General features: G+C 41.9%; 1 protein-coding gene across 2 annotated transcripts in view; it reads left to right on the top strand.

Moving 5' to 3' along the window:
- Positions 1-9,139, top strand: part of emilin3b (elastin microfibril interfacer 3b) — an 85,523-nt gene extending 76,384 nt beyond the window's left edge. For both annotated transcript variants that reach the window (XM_074681697.1, XM_074681696.1), the window contains exons 2-6: positions 3,918-4,040; positions 4,958-5,280; positions 5,389-5,735; positions 5,823-6,173; positions 6,985-9,139. In XM_074681697.1, the coding sequence (XP_074537798.1) occupies positions 3,918-4,040; positions 4,958-5,280; positions 5,389-5,735; positions 5,823-6,173; positions 6,985-8,118 (2,278 nt within the window). In that variant the 3' untranslated portion in view covers positions 8,119-9,139. The remainder of the gene's footprint in view (positions 1-3,917; positions 4,041-4,957; positions 5,281-5,388; positions 5,736-5,822; positions 6,174-6,984) is intronic.
- Positions 9,140-12,790: the final 3,651 nt, after the last annotated feature.

Below are 12,790 nucleotides of genomic sequence, written 5' to 3'. Positions count from 1 at the left end.
GACTTTGAAGGTCATCAGCTCCCCACAGATGTGCACCTGACAAACAAATTGGCGAACATGGTCACTTTTCACTCCGCTGATCAGCTCTGTGTGTAAAGTGAGATGGGTCTCACTCTTACTGTACTGTATACACAGACTGGCTTGTACACCGGGTCTGCTCTCCATCAGCTGTCAAGAATCTACGTAAACCTATCAAACATTCACACAAAAAATAAAGCTTTACAGCCTCTTAGACAAAAAAAGTAAGCACTTAGACAATAAACATTACAGAGCAGTAACAGAACAGCCTTGTGATGGGCTATATAAGTACAGTTATAACAACAAACACAACCTCAGAACTCATCAGCAATCGTCTAACATCATCTGACGACACTTTGCAAGATTGCTCAATGGATGCCAAGTCTTCAGTAGTTCCAGTGTGGCTAACAGAACTTTAGCCAAGACTTCCTTTTCATTATTAACACTTACGCTACTTACGTTAGGAATCTTGCACGATAATTCAGGGGAACCTTACACAGATACAATCAATAATCTTTAGATGGTTCATATAGTCATGTTACTATAGCATAAGATCAGATTTTCAACCCTTGTGAACAGTCATGTTCAATTTGCATTAGATTACCACCACTGGGATTAATGGATATAGTTTGCCTGCTTGCCCCTCCAATTAGACAGTTTCTCCAGAACACAGCAAAGACAGCTGGTGCATGATTGGTCAAAACTGTTCACACTGTAAAAGTGCTAAAAATAGAAACTAACACGCTTTTTTATGCTGGAAGTATGAGCCTAATGTGTACCTATTTCTCATTTTTTTCAGCATTAGACAAATTATTAAGTTTTCTTTTTGATTTGTGTAACTCAGTCTGTCTTTAGCTGGCTAGCATAGCTGTAAGCACAGCTAGTATCTAGCGTTGAGAAATAGTCTAGACATTTAATTTGATTAGCATACATACATATTTTTTTATCTACTATGTGAATAAATTGATCCATGTCGATCCTTGCAATCCTGTTTCCATATCAAAGTATCTTTTGTGATTCTTTTGTATGACAAGAATTTGAACTTTTGATTTTTGGTTACTTATGTTGCAATGCTAATATATTTGATGAATAAATTAAAAAAAGTGTAAATGTTGAAAGTTTGAGGCAAGATGGATTACCATAGTTGCTGAAATTGATACAGAGTCAAGTGTTATCTTTTCATTTGACAGGTATTCAGTGATGGCTTAATTATCCTTCAACTCTGGAATGACTCTTTGATCAAAGCTGGGTGATTAACTGTTTTTGTGAGCCCCAGTTTTTTTTCCCCTTTTTTCTTGTTTTACAATTTCAGACTGGACCAAGGCTTTGTTAGTATAAAATGTTTGCTTTTTTTTTTTTTTTTTTTTTTTTTTGTTTAGAAAATATCTCACACTAAATTCAGTCACTATCAAAGTTCCAGCATCAAAATGTTATATGATTACTTCTGGAGTATCTATTACTACCACCATATGAATGTTATCATGAAAAGTATTTACGCGTTCTGGTAAAACAGAAGAAAAATGTCACATTTATTTTGTTGCCAGAGTCTTTGTGTGTTCTGTTAGCTGTAGATGTGAGCACAGGGAGAAACTGATGTTTAGCCCCCCTCAGGGATCGTAAAACAAAAGCCTCCAGGTTCAGCTGTGCCAGAAATACAGAGCTGTAACTGCAGCAGCAGTGGACTGAGCTGTGAACAATCCAAAAAGTATATCTGGAGATGCCGTCAGGAATCAAATTGGACTTTGTTTTATGTAAGAAAATTCTTAACAATGTTTTCAGACGGTGTCCTTTTTTTTTTTTGTTTTTTTTTACAGACAACGATTAAATTACCTGTCTGAGTTTAAAGTTTTTAGGAATCTCCCATCATACCACATCAGTTCAGGTCATAACCACCATTTCCTTAACAACGCCTGACCTAGCAGCAGGTTGTCAGGCTGGTATGAAAGGAGCTCTGTCATTTTGACTCCTGCCCTTTTCCTTGCACAGCTATTAACATATGTCAATACAGAGAGAGTGGTGACACACACACACACACACACACACACACACACACACACACACACACACACACACACACACACACACACACACACACACACACACACACACACACACACACACACACACACACACTGTCAATGATTTGCAGGGAGCAGCAGCAGTGCAGCGGTTTCTCACAGGCCTTCCTGCCTGTTAGCTCTGTGAACCTGTTAACTTGGCATGCTGACTCTGTTTGGCCCTTGTGTCTCTCCCTGCTCCTTCAGACACTTCTATTTGTCCCGAAACAGCTGTGGAGCAACATTAAGTACTGCATGTGTTGCAAAACGTTCCCCTCTGAATGTAAGAAATGCTTCACATGTGAGTCTAAAGAGCACAGATCATCGTTTCCTGTGGTGCACGGGGGCTGAGGGAACATTTAACAGTTGCTGTAGCTGCACTGGCAGTGAAGTGAGTGATGATCCAGCTCCAGCTTGATGCAACAACTGCTCGAAGTAGTTAATGTGGTAATGTTATGAAGTGTGGGATTTGGGACATCTTAAAATGCCTGTTCTAATGACTTTATGTCCATGTTTACTGTTTTAATCAGTGTGTCAGTGAGTAGTAAGTTTTGAGTTAAAAAGGGAAGAAACCACTTCCAGAAAAAATGATGTCAGCAGAAACATCTGCTGACATCATTTTAGTTACAGCTAGTGATCCCATACGTTTTGGTAAATGACATCAAACCTGGAAACATTTTCATGTTTTCAAAATTAACTTTGTATCACACAGAGAACAAAAAGAAAAAAAATCTAACAAGTAAACAGGAAAGAAAAGCTCCTTTATCATTTCACATCTGATGACAAATCTGGCAGGAAGAAATAACTTCAACACCCTGTGAGAGGTGGAGTCGCAGTAGAAACAAAACAAATCAAACACAAATATCAAGGGGAGGATAAAGTGCTGTTTTATGACCACTTTGCTTAAAGTGATAGAGAGTTATTTTTCGGAAAAGAAATTGCCTGTGAGCTGAAATGATAATGTAAAATGACGATACAAAAAGAACTATCCCATGCTCAAAACAGTCATTGTTTTTCTCACACTACCATCTGGTGCAGTGACTCATAGTTGCTAAATCCAGTTAGACTTTATTTTGTTATCACATGATGACTTCTCTGAAGTTATGCAACTGTGTGCAACATCTTTGCAATCACCTCTGTCATTTTTACTTCAGTAATATTTCTATAAAACCAACAGTCTTGTGCCCTGCATACTGATATGCCATCTGTCAGGTAAAACACGGTGACTGATGTTTTGTTGGCGTTGTCTCCCTCTACTGTCCTCTCAGTCTCAGCACAGTCAAGGTGGATGCCTAACATAAGTTTGGTTCTATTTGAGATTTCCACCTGTTAAAGGAAGTTTTTCAGCCATTGTAACTTGCTTGCTGTAAAGTGCTGAGCTCAAGATTGATTAAGATAAGATTAGACTGTTGTGCTGTATGACAGGATTCAGTCTTATTCTTGGCTCTCTTGAGCCTTGGTTAATAATGACAAAAAAATGAGACCTGACCTTTTTGTCAAGAGTCTTAAGATGGCAAGTGTTGTGAATTTGAACAAAATGAATAAAAACTGATTGATTGATTTATTAGTTGATGATGTACAATTGTAAAGCACAACATGTCTCCTCACTTATGGTTCTAATAAATAAAATCTTCTTAGATTAACACAAAATTGTAATATTTATCTGATCTAAGGAGGATGGTTTAATATGGACTTGATCATATCAAAGGGGATGTGATGGGCCAGTGCAACAGAATATCACAGTGTGTTACAAATAGTCTACAAACTTCGGAGTTAACAAGGGAGTCTAACCATAATACAGTATTAACTGGGTGTTGTGTATCATGTCACTCTTCCCCACAGAAACCACTGTGCCTATGTGGTCCAGAAGAACATCACATGCACCATGCAGGACGGGGTGGCCACTTTTGTGAAGGCTGAGTACACTACCAAGTGCATCTGGGGTCAGAAGTGTCCTGTTGTCATGTAAGTTTTTCTAACAAGTCATAAAATAAAAACCCTTACACTTCATCAGAAACAGATTACAGTTTTGGAGATGCTTTAAAAATGTGTTAATACCAAGTTTCAATTAGCATGCCTAAACCAGACTGTATCAATGCTGCCCTCTGGTGTCCACGGCAGGTGCTGTCTACATTGTGATGTGCAGGTCCACAGCTGTGTGCACAGCTGTGTTTGTGGTCGGAGGTATTCAGACAGATGTCACTAGGGGGGAATGGAGCTAATTCAGATCCAATAAAAAAACATCACATGGTTTTAAATCACATTGGCTACCACTGCTGTGAACACTATTTCTTTGTCTGACCACTGATGGTCCAACAGAGTTTATCCACATTTATTATTCTGGGTGAGACAGACTCCGAACTCCATGAAAATATAAATTACATACATAAAATTATGCAGAGAAATTTCACTTATACCTCTCATGATGCTATCTAAGGTCTTAATGCACCCCCTTCAGTAGTACTCTTTTTTTCTTTATTTACTGATATATGTGTGTGCATATTTTTTTAAAAGCCTCCACAGAGGTGGAGTTAGAAGAGAAGGCTGAATGTGTGTTTATGTGGTAGAAAGAAAGAAACAAAAAAGATAGATCCAAAATCTAATGGATATCCTGCTTCAGTGAGATGACACTGACTTTAGGGCTGTCAGTGGTCCATGGATCCCACACCATCTATATCACATTTATCTTAATCTTCTAATCTTCCGCTAATCCACATGTAATCCCATCAAAAACAACTTCATCCCTTTATCTCTGTTCTGTGTGTCCCATCCTCTCATCCTCGGCCCTGGCTCTGCTCCTAATTTGTAAAAACAAATCCAGCACTTCAAATACAGTGAACTCTTTAAGTGACTTCATATACATTTTTTAATGTCTACTTCAGGTACAGAACATTCTACAAGCCAAAATACAAGGTTGGATACAAGACAGTGACAGAGCTGGAGTGGAGGTGTTGTCCTGGATACTCTGGAGAAAACTGCTATGATGGTCCCACGTCTCTGCCTGATACAATGATGCCACCTTTCAAGGGTCAAAGTTTGCCACATCGCCCAGGGGTAAAGGGCTTCCCCCATGGCCCTAGACCCCCTGTGGACCACAGACCCGGGGGAGGCCAGCTGGAGCCTGGCAGACCTATCCCCAGTGTGCCCGACCAAAGACCAATACCCACGGGACAACTGCCTGCTGGGAATGGAAAGCCAAACTATGGTAAGAACAAACTCATTTATGTAAAGCCCTGGAGATTTTAACTTGCTCTACTGCATAATTGTGCGAATGTGAGTTAGCATGCTTCCTCTCTGGTTCTTTGAAATACAGGAAACAGATTTGGGATTTCAGGGGTGACAGGAGAACGCTTGGATCGCATGGAGGATGATCTGCGTCGTCTTACTCAGGGTCTGGACACCCTTAATGGGGTAGTTGCAGGCCTGGAGGAGCGTCTACGCACTTCTCTCCGGGAAGACACCAACAAAATCCTGGTCTCTTTGATACCAAATGGTCCTCGTACCCCAGATTCTACAGTGGGATTTGGAGTGATCCCAGACGGGACTCTTGACGGACTGGAAGGTGGAGAAAGCTTCACTGGTTTAGGAGACTTAGCAGGAAGAGTCACAGAAGTGAGAGACGAGCTGCGAGCCAAAACTCACATCTTAGATGAGATAAAGGTACAGATTTTGTTGAAAAGGCCTAAGTCCTCTGCTTTTTCCCTTCATTAAATGCTAAATTTTTTAATCATCACTTTGTGTCTTTAGGGGATGGTGCTAGGTCATGATGGCCAGCTGAAAAAGCTGCTGGACGAAGCAAGAGGCAAACCCATCCCAGGCCCTGGCTCCACAGCTCTTATAGACGAAATCCTGGATGCTAAGTTAGCTGATGTGCGGGCCGAGATCCTGGATGGTTTTGAGCGCCGGCTAACTGGTCTTGAGAACCACTGTGACTCCAAGATTGGGGATGTGCAGAAGCAATGCCACAAGGAGCACATGGATGGCCAGGAGCAGATGCAGCAGTCGTTGGATGGAAGAGAGACTGGGCTCAGGGAGGAGTTGGGCACTTTGCAGGCTCAGATCCAGGGTCTTACTTTGACTGAGAGCTGCTGTGGACAGGTATCACATTGAGGGGATTTTAATGGACGTGCATTTAGACAATACACACAATTACTGTACAGCTTGCAGTAGCAACTCTATCTGATGCTTACCCTGCATCATGATTTCAACGATCATTTGTGACAGATGGTCTTATTTAACTTTGCAAGTCACAAAGAGTTATCACTACTCATCAGCTCCCTGCAGAAGCTTTACTCTGCTTGCTAAATACAGTGTGATGAATTGTCTTCAGTAACTGTTTGTCACAACCAAAATGTAGGGTTGAAGAAACTGTTATCTTATATAGCTCCCTAAAAGTTAGATGAGAAAATTATGAAGAACCACTCCTTTGTCTTTAGGATAAGCAGGTGGCTATCACTTTGAGAGGACAGGCTAAAGCTACAAACAGGAAAATAACATCTGCAATGCTATCTTGATTTAACTACTCTAACAATTCTAATCAAGAAGCATTAAATTATGCTTTTACAGTCAGTGTCTTTGGAGCAACAGTAGCATCAACAAACTAACACTGAGAAATGCTAAAATACCAAGCCAAAACTACTCAGGTCTCTACACTTTGTTTTTTGTTTGAATAAAACTAGTTTAATATGAACTGGTAAATTTAGCTTGTAGGAGCTAACAGTTTAGCCGAGTTAACAGTTTAACCCTGTTTCCAGTCTTTAAGCTAAGCGAGGCTAAGCTAAAAATCTTTCCAGCACAAAGGTATGAGTGTTAGCATTTCTTCTTCCCATCTCTGTACACAAAGTTGTATAAATGTTTTTGCAGATTTTGCTGATTTACTAATTAACTGTTATTTCTCTGATAATTGCAGGTGAACAGCCTGTCTCATCGTGTTCTGCTGCTGGAGGAGTCAGTCAAAGGTTTGACAGAATCTCAGAGACTGCTCCAGACAGCCCTCACTGACCAGACCGTACACGTGGAGACACGCCTGGTGGATATAGAGAGCCACTTCAATGTCACAGAGGGGGGAACTGATGGAGTGGCAGGGCTTCCTGGTGGTCTGGATGGCTTTAAGACCATGCTGGAGGACAAGCTGAAGACCCTAGAGGAGAGAGTGTTTGTGGCAGTGGAGGAGCTGAGTAATGCCACAGCTCCTGCTCTCCTGGAAGGTCAGGTGGTCCCGGCTCTGGAGACAGAAATCGAGTCTGTTAGGAGGCGACTGGAGGGGGACCTGGGTGGCATTCAGAAACAGTTAATAGACCTGGAGCTCCTCTGCACCTCTTCCTGCTCGCCCTCCACTCCACCAGCAGGGGGTATCAGTGTCCCTGGAGATGGGGCGGACTGTGAGGAAATGGAGAAGAAGATGACTGACAGACTGGACTCCCATTCCAAACAGCTGGCTGGCCTGAACAGCACCCTGAGCAACCTGATACTGCATATTACTCAAGAGGAGGAGGAGGATTCTGTCCAGGGAGAAATCACCCTGCTTAAGATCAACTTCAACTCTGTGAACCGCACCCTGAAAGGCCTCAAAGACTCCATTAACTACATTGCCAGCGAAGTGGGCCATGCTAATGCTACCTGGGAGCAGAGGGAAAACCAGCTTGTCAACCAGGTGCAAGGAATCACCAAACTAGTAGGCCACCAATCCTCCCTGCTGGGTGCTGGGGAGAGGCGGCTTGCTCAGTTGAAGGCAGAGCTTGTGGCCTTGAAGAGACGGCTGTCAGGGGAGCTGCAGGGCTGCAGGAGCACTGCCATTGAAGTCCAAAGGGAGGTGAAGGAGGTTGACAGCAGGGTGAGCCAGGTAGAGGGCCAGTGCAATACACTGGGAGAACTGGCAGAGCAGCTTGAAAAGATCAGGGCAGAGCTGGAGAGACACTCAGACACCTACTTGGCCCAGGTGAACGGCTCCCTGGATGCCCATTCAGAACAGCTAGCTCAGCTGCAAGGGGATGTCAAGAATTGTGCAGGCAAGGGAACAGCCAACCAAACTGGAGACCAGTAGCATCCAAGCTACAGATGTTTTATTTTGTTTTGTTTCTTGTAATAGAGACTTATGAGTGCCTTTTATCAGACTCATGTGACTTCCTCTGCTTCCCTCCTCTCTCTTCCAAACCCCATCCCCACGGATGCAATGAGCTGAACTGGTGAAAGTAATGTCCCATAAGCTCTCTACCCAAGTGCCACCAGATGTCTTGGGTGTTTAGCTCAGTGAGGTGAGAAGAGGAGAACAGAAAGCAGAGACACACCTTTGGTTGTATAGCTGGGCAAAATTTTTCCCTTGAGGTTTTATTTTATAGGGCATTTTTTTCTCTGATCATGGTTTTTATGTTCTGATATTTTACCCTGTTTTAACTTATATGAAGTGACTGCATTGCTACGTTGTTAGACTGTTTGTAATAAAGTGATGATAACGAAACAAAGTGGATGAAATGGGACTAATGCGCTGCTACGGGTTTCTACTGACAAGCACACTTGACATCCCTTTGTGTGGACTCTTGCCAGGTCCTTTTGAACAAATACTGTACGTCATCTTGGTGCTATTTACGTTTTTGTAAACTTCAGTGTTACACATGTTTAAAAACAATATTGTATGTCTGCTTGACAGCTGTGTTTATTTCCTGTTGCATTGCTCCAGGTTGCAGGGTTATTCCAAAAGTCACCATAAGGGGACAGTGACAACACATTTCAAGGAAAGAAATCAACCCTGAAACACTCCTGGATGACAATGTTTTTTAGGCACGTTACAGAATGTAGGCCATCTTATAAAATGTATGTGGGTGGTTTATTTTAAAAATGACAATTCATAAATTTCAATTGAACACATCTTCGTCTGGAAGAGGGATTGTTTCCTGCAGCCTGCCCAATAGGCTATTATGAGGTCTATTAACAATCCAATGTCTGCGATTTTTTATAAATGAACCATACACGCTCTTTGGCCTCAGTTCATTAGTTATGTGACAAGAGATACACACAATAACTATGGAGGGGTGGGGGAATAAATAAAACTGATATTTATCAGGATGAAAACTAAAATAAATATACATAATTACTAAAGTCAGACAACCATTTGGAAGGGGCAGAAACAGTGCTGTTTGGCACATTTTTCTTCAACCATCATTGCCATTCTTACTGTTTTGCCCTTTAACAGATGCCTTACATACAAGAGTAACAATAATGATTTATTAAAAAAAGTAAAATTAGAATGCGGGGAGCAGAACTAGGAAAAACCTCAAAATAACAATAAGCAAGTGGTTTATATATATATATCTATATATATATATATATATATATATATATATATATATATATATTTATTGTTGCTGACCATGTCCTTCCTTAGATGAGCACAGTGTACCCATCTACTGATGGCTACTTCAAGCAGGATGATGCGCCTGCTATACAGCTGGAATCATCTCAGATTGGTTTCTTAAACATGACAATGAGTCCACTGTACTCAAATGGCCTCCACCGTCACCAGATCTCAATCCAATAGAACACCTTTGGGATGTGGTGGAACGGGAGATTCTCATCATCGATGTGCAGCCAACAAATCTGCGTGATGTTATCATGTCGATATGGACCAAACTCTCTGAGGAATGTTTCCAGTACCTTGTTGAATCAATCCCATGAAGGATTAAAGGATTAAGGCAGTTCTGAAGGCAAAAGGGGGTTCAACCCGGTACTAGCAAGGTGTACCTAATAAAGTGACCAGTGAGTGTGTATATATATATATATATATATATATATATATATATATATATATATATATATATATATATATATATATATATATACACACATATATATATGTATGTATGTATATATATAATATGAAGAACGAAAAACTTTGAAAAAAAGCTTGATAGGCTAAAGAAAATGGCGAGTAAATAGCTGTCCATTGCAGTAACCAGAGGGTTAACTTCTCTTTACAGCCTTAGGACAACAAACTTATCAAATTATGGCTGAGCTTCGAGGCTTGTCTGGTTGCACTGTCTGCAGGTTTTTTGCAGAGTATCAGCTCATAGTTTGAGACAGCATCATCGCTCTGTGATTAACTGGCTGTCAGCATGTAATGGGGACCAGAAGTGTATCGTTAATATATGCTGCACAGCATATTGGCTGCAGGAATACGAGGTGTGACTGCACAGAGTAAGCAGTTTCTGTGAGAGAAATTCATTTTAGATGAAACCCGTGACATAATCAAATTGGTACATAAAGAAGATCTGATAAAACACGTAACAGCATGAGTACAGCTCACAAGCTCACAAGACTGTGGTCACATGAGGTGGTCAGATGATAAGGTGAGGTCATTAGGTTGAAAGTGAGGAGGATGTTTGTGGAGTCAGAGGTTGGGGCAAGACTCACTGAGAATGAATGAAGCAGTGTGAAATGAGCTGTGAAAATGAGTTGACTTCGCACGAGTGAAGCGCCGTCAGCAGGTCTTCTGCACGGCATCAGCACATAGTTTTTAAACACAACATCTCTTGGTAACCAGAGCAGGATGAAGCAATCATAACATAATGAAAACCAGAGGCGAAACATGAAACAAATACACTGGAGCGGATGGAGTGGGTGGAGATTGCAAAAGAAATATGGAATCAACATTTCATGACCAAGAGTATGAGAGTGGAGGAATATAGTGGAAGTGTCCAGAAATGAGAAAATGAGGTTGTGTCTCTGTAACAGTTGAGCGAGTGAGGAGCTGAGATGATGAAGACTAATACCCAGGTTGATAGACAGGGATTTGACAAGGGCAGGGCATCCAGGGAACAAAGGTTGGACATCATGACAGAGAGCACAACTGTGTCAAGGAGGATGAAGTGTGCCAGAATCGAAAGCAGATGTGTTTACAACCTTCTCAGTCCCTCTGCGGCTTCATCCCTTGTTCCCTGACAGGAGAGTAGGCAGGAGTCACAACAGACGAGAAATATGCGCCTGCTCGGATGCACAAGCATATACGCAACACAAACAGCAGAAGTGTTACATTCAACCCCAGGGCCTGACAGCAGCTGGATGCTCCACCGTCCCTTGGGAGGCAATAACATACAAAAGACTGTCTTATCTGTGACCCACATGAAACACAGACGTCAGGAGAGGAGAAAATGAAAGAAGAGAGGAGGAAAAGGTTGTTGCTGTAATGCAGCGTAACGTTCAAACCTGAGACCATGACAAATAGTTACATAACACCAAGCAACATTACGAATTCATGTGACATCTACACATGCACCGACACCGTGGCTCCTCTCTTCCTCTTCTTGCACAGGCATGAGATAGCACATACTCTCACACACACACATGCGCACACACACACACACATTTCCATAAGGCACTGTTGTGTTCTATCACTCAAACATCTGATTGAAGCAGATATGAAAGCACAAGCCTTTATGCATGATGTCAGCACATATATCATATAGAAACTACTCGCAAAGCTAAAAAATGAAGAAAGCTAAAGTGCATGTCTCTCATGCAGAAACACAGAGACAGTAGCAGGGAGAGGGCATGCATAAGGATTGTGATATGATTCTGCACCACTGAAAGCCACAAATTTAGTTATTCAGCTATTTCCTGATGCAGATTCCAGTTTAAGGGAGAAGTGCACCGACACAGACGCACAGAAGCAGCATACAAAGGCATCAAAGCATCTCAGAAGCACAACACTCAAGAGGAAACGTGTGGATGAATTAATAACGGATGTGTATGTGTGTCCCGGCGCGTGTTGTACACACATGCCAAGACGGCTCTTGAGATCTTAAGAGCTGCCCTCTGTGTGTCTGACAGCTAAGTGACACTAGTGTTAGCATACCAAAGCCTTGTGTTTCCCGGACTCCATTAGGATGTGGCTAGTCCAGCCGGGCCCTGAGCTTCTGCCAAGATTCCCACACACACTGCGAGTACTGTTACACATCAGGGGAGAAGCAGAGGCATTTTTAGAGAGAATAAATGGAGGCTCTTTGCCCAGTTATCCTTTGTCAACTTCAGCGTTTTGCTGAGAAAACAGAGAAGAAAGTGGTGCACAAAGTCTGGGGAATGCATTTAAACTCCCATGTAGTTACCCTCCCTGCCACAGAGCATTTCTTTTCCAGAGAGAGTAATTCAATTATCAGCTGTCACTTCTGTTAACTAGAGGAGATGTGCAGTTAATGCGCTAAATGCCACAGGGGCTGGAGCTGCTCTGATTCAATGAATCTTAAGAAACCTCTCATCCCAGCTTCTCATTCTGATCCCCGTTTCTCCTCCATGGGTGACAGGCCAGACAACTGCAACAAGAAACATCTTTGTTTGGGGCTCTGAATGAAGAACATGCACACACAGATCCAGACTTGAACCCACACACAGCAGAGAGTGGAAAGTGGAGCTATTAAAAGAACTGTACTAAAGTTGAAGAATCTTGTCAGGCTGGAGTTAAAATGTGAATCACAAGAGCTAAAAACAGAGAAAAGAATCCTTTGTTTAAGCATAAGAGATGGCGTGATGCTGTCCATATCCCTTCCGCCCTGGGTGATCATGCTGCCAATCAAAGCTTAAGAAAACTTAGTTAAGGATGTAAAAATAAAGGAATCTCAAACCGTGTGTTGATAACTTGATAAAAGAAACAGGAGGAATATCCTCTTGGACACATTCAGTGAACATTTCCCAGTGTTACTATCATTTCCTCCTCAGTGCCTCACAGG

Source organism: Halichoeres trimaculatus, unplaced genomic scaffold (genome assembly GCF_033239565.1).
Source record: "Halichoeres trimaculatus isolate MK-OKI-2021-1 unplaced genomic scaffold, fHalTri1.1 fHalTri1_scaffold_11, whole genome shotgun sequence".
Taxonomy (NCBI): domain Eukaryota; kingdom Metazoa; phylum Chordata; class Actinopteri; order Labriformes; family Labridae; genus Halichoeres; species Halichoeres trimaculatus.
Note: the sequence above shows the minus strand (reverse complement) of the source record. Positions and strands in the feature narration are given on the sequence as shown.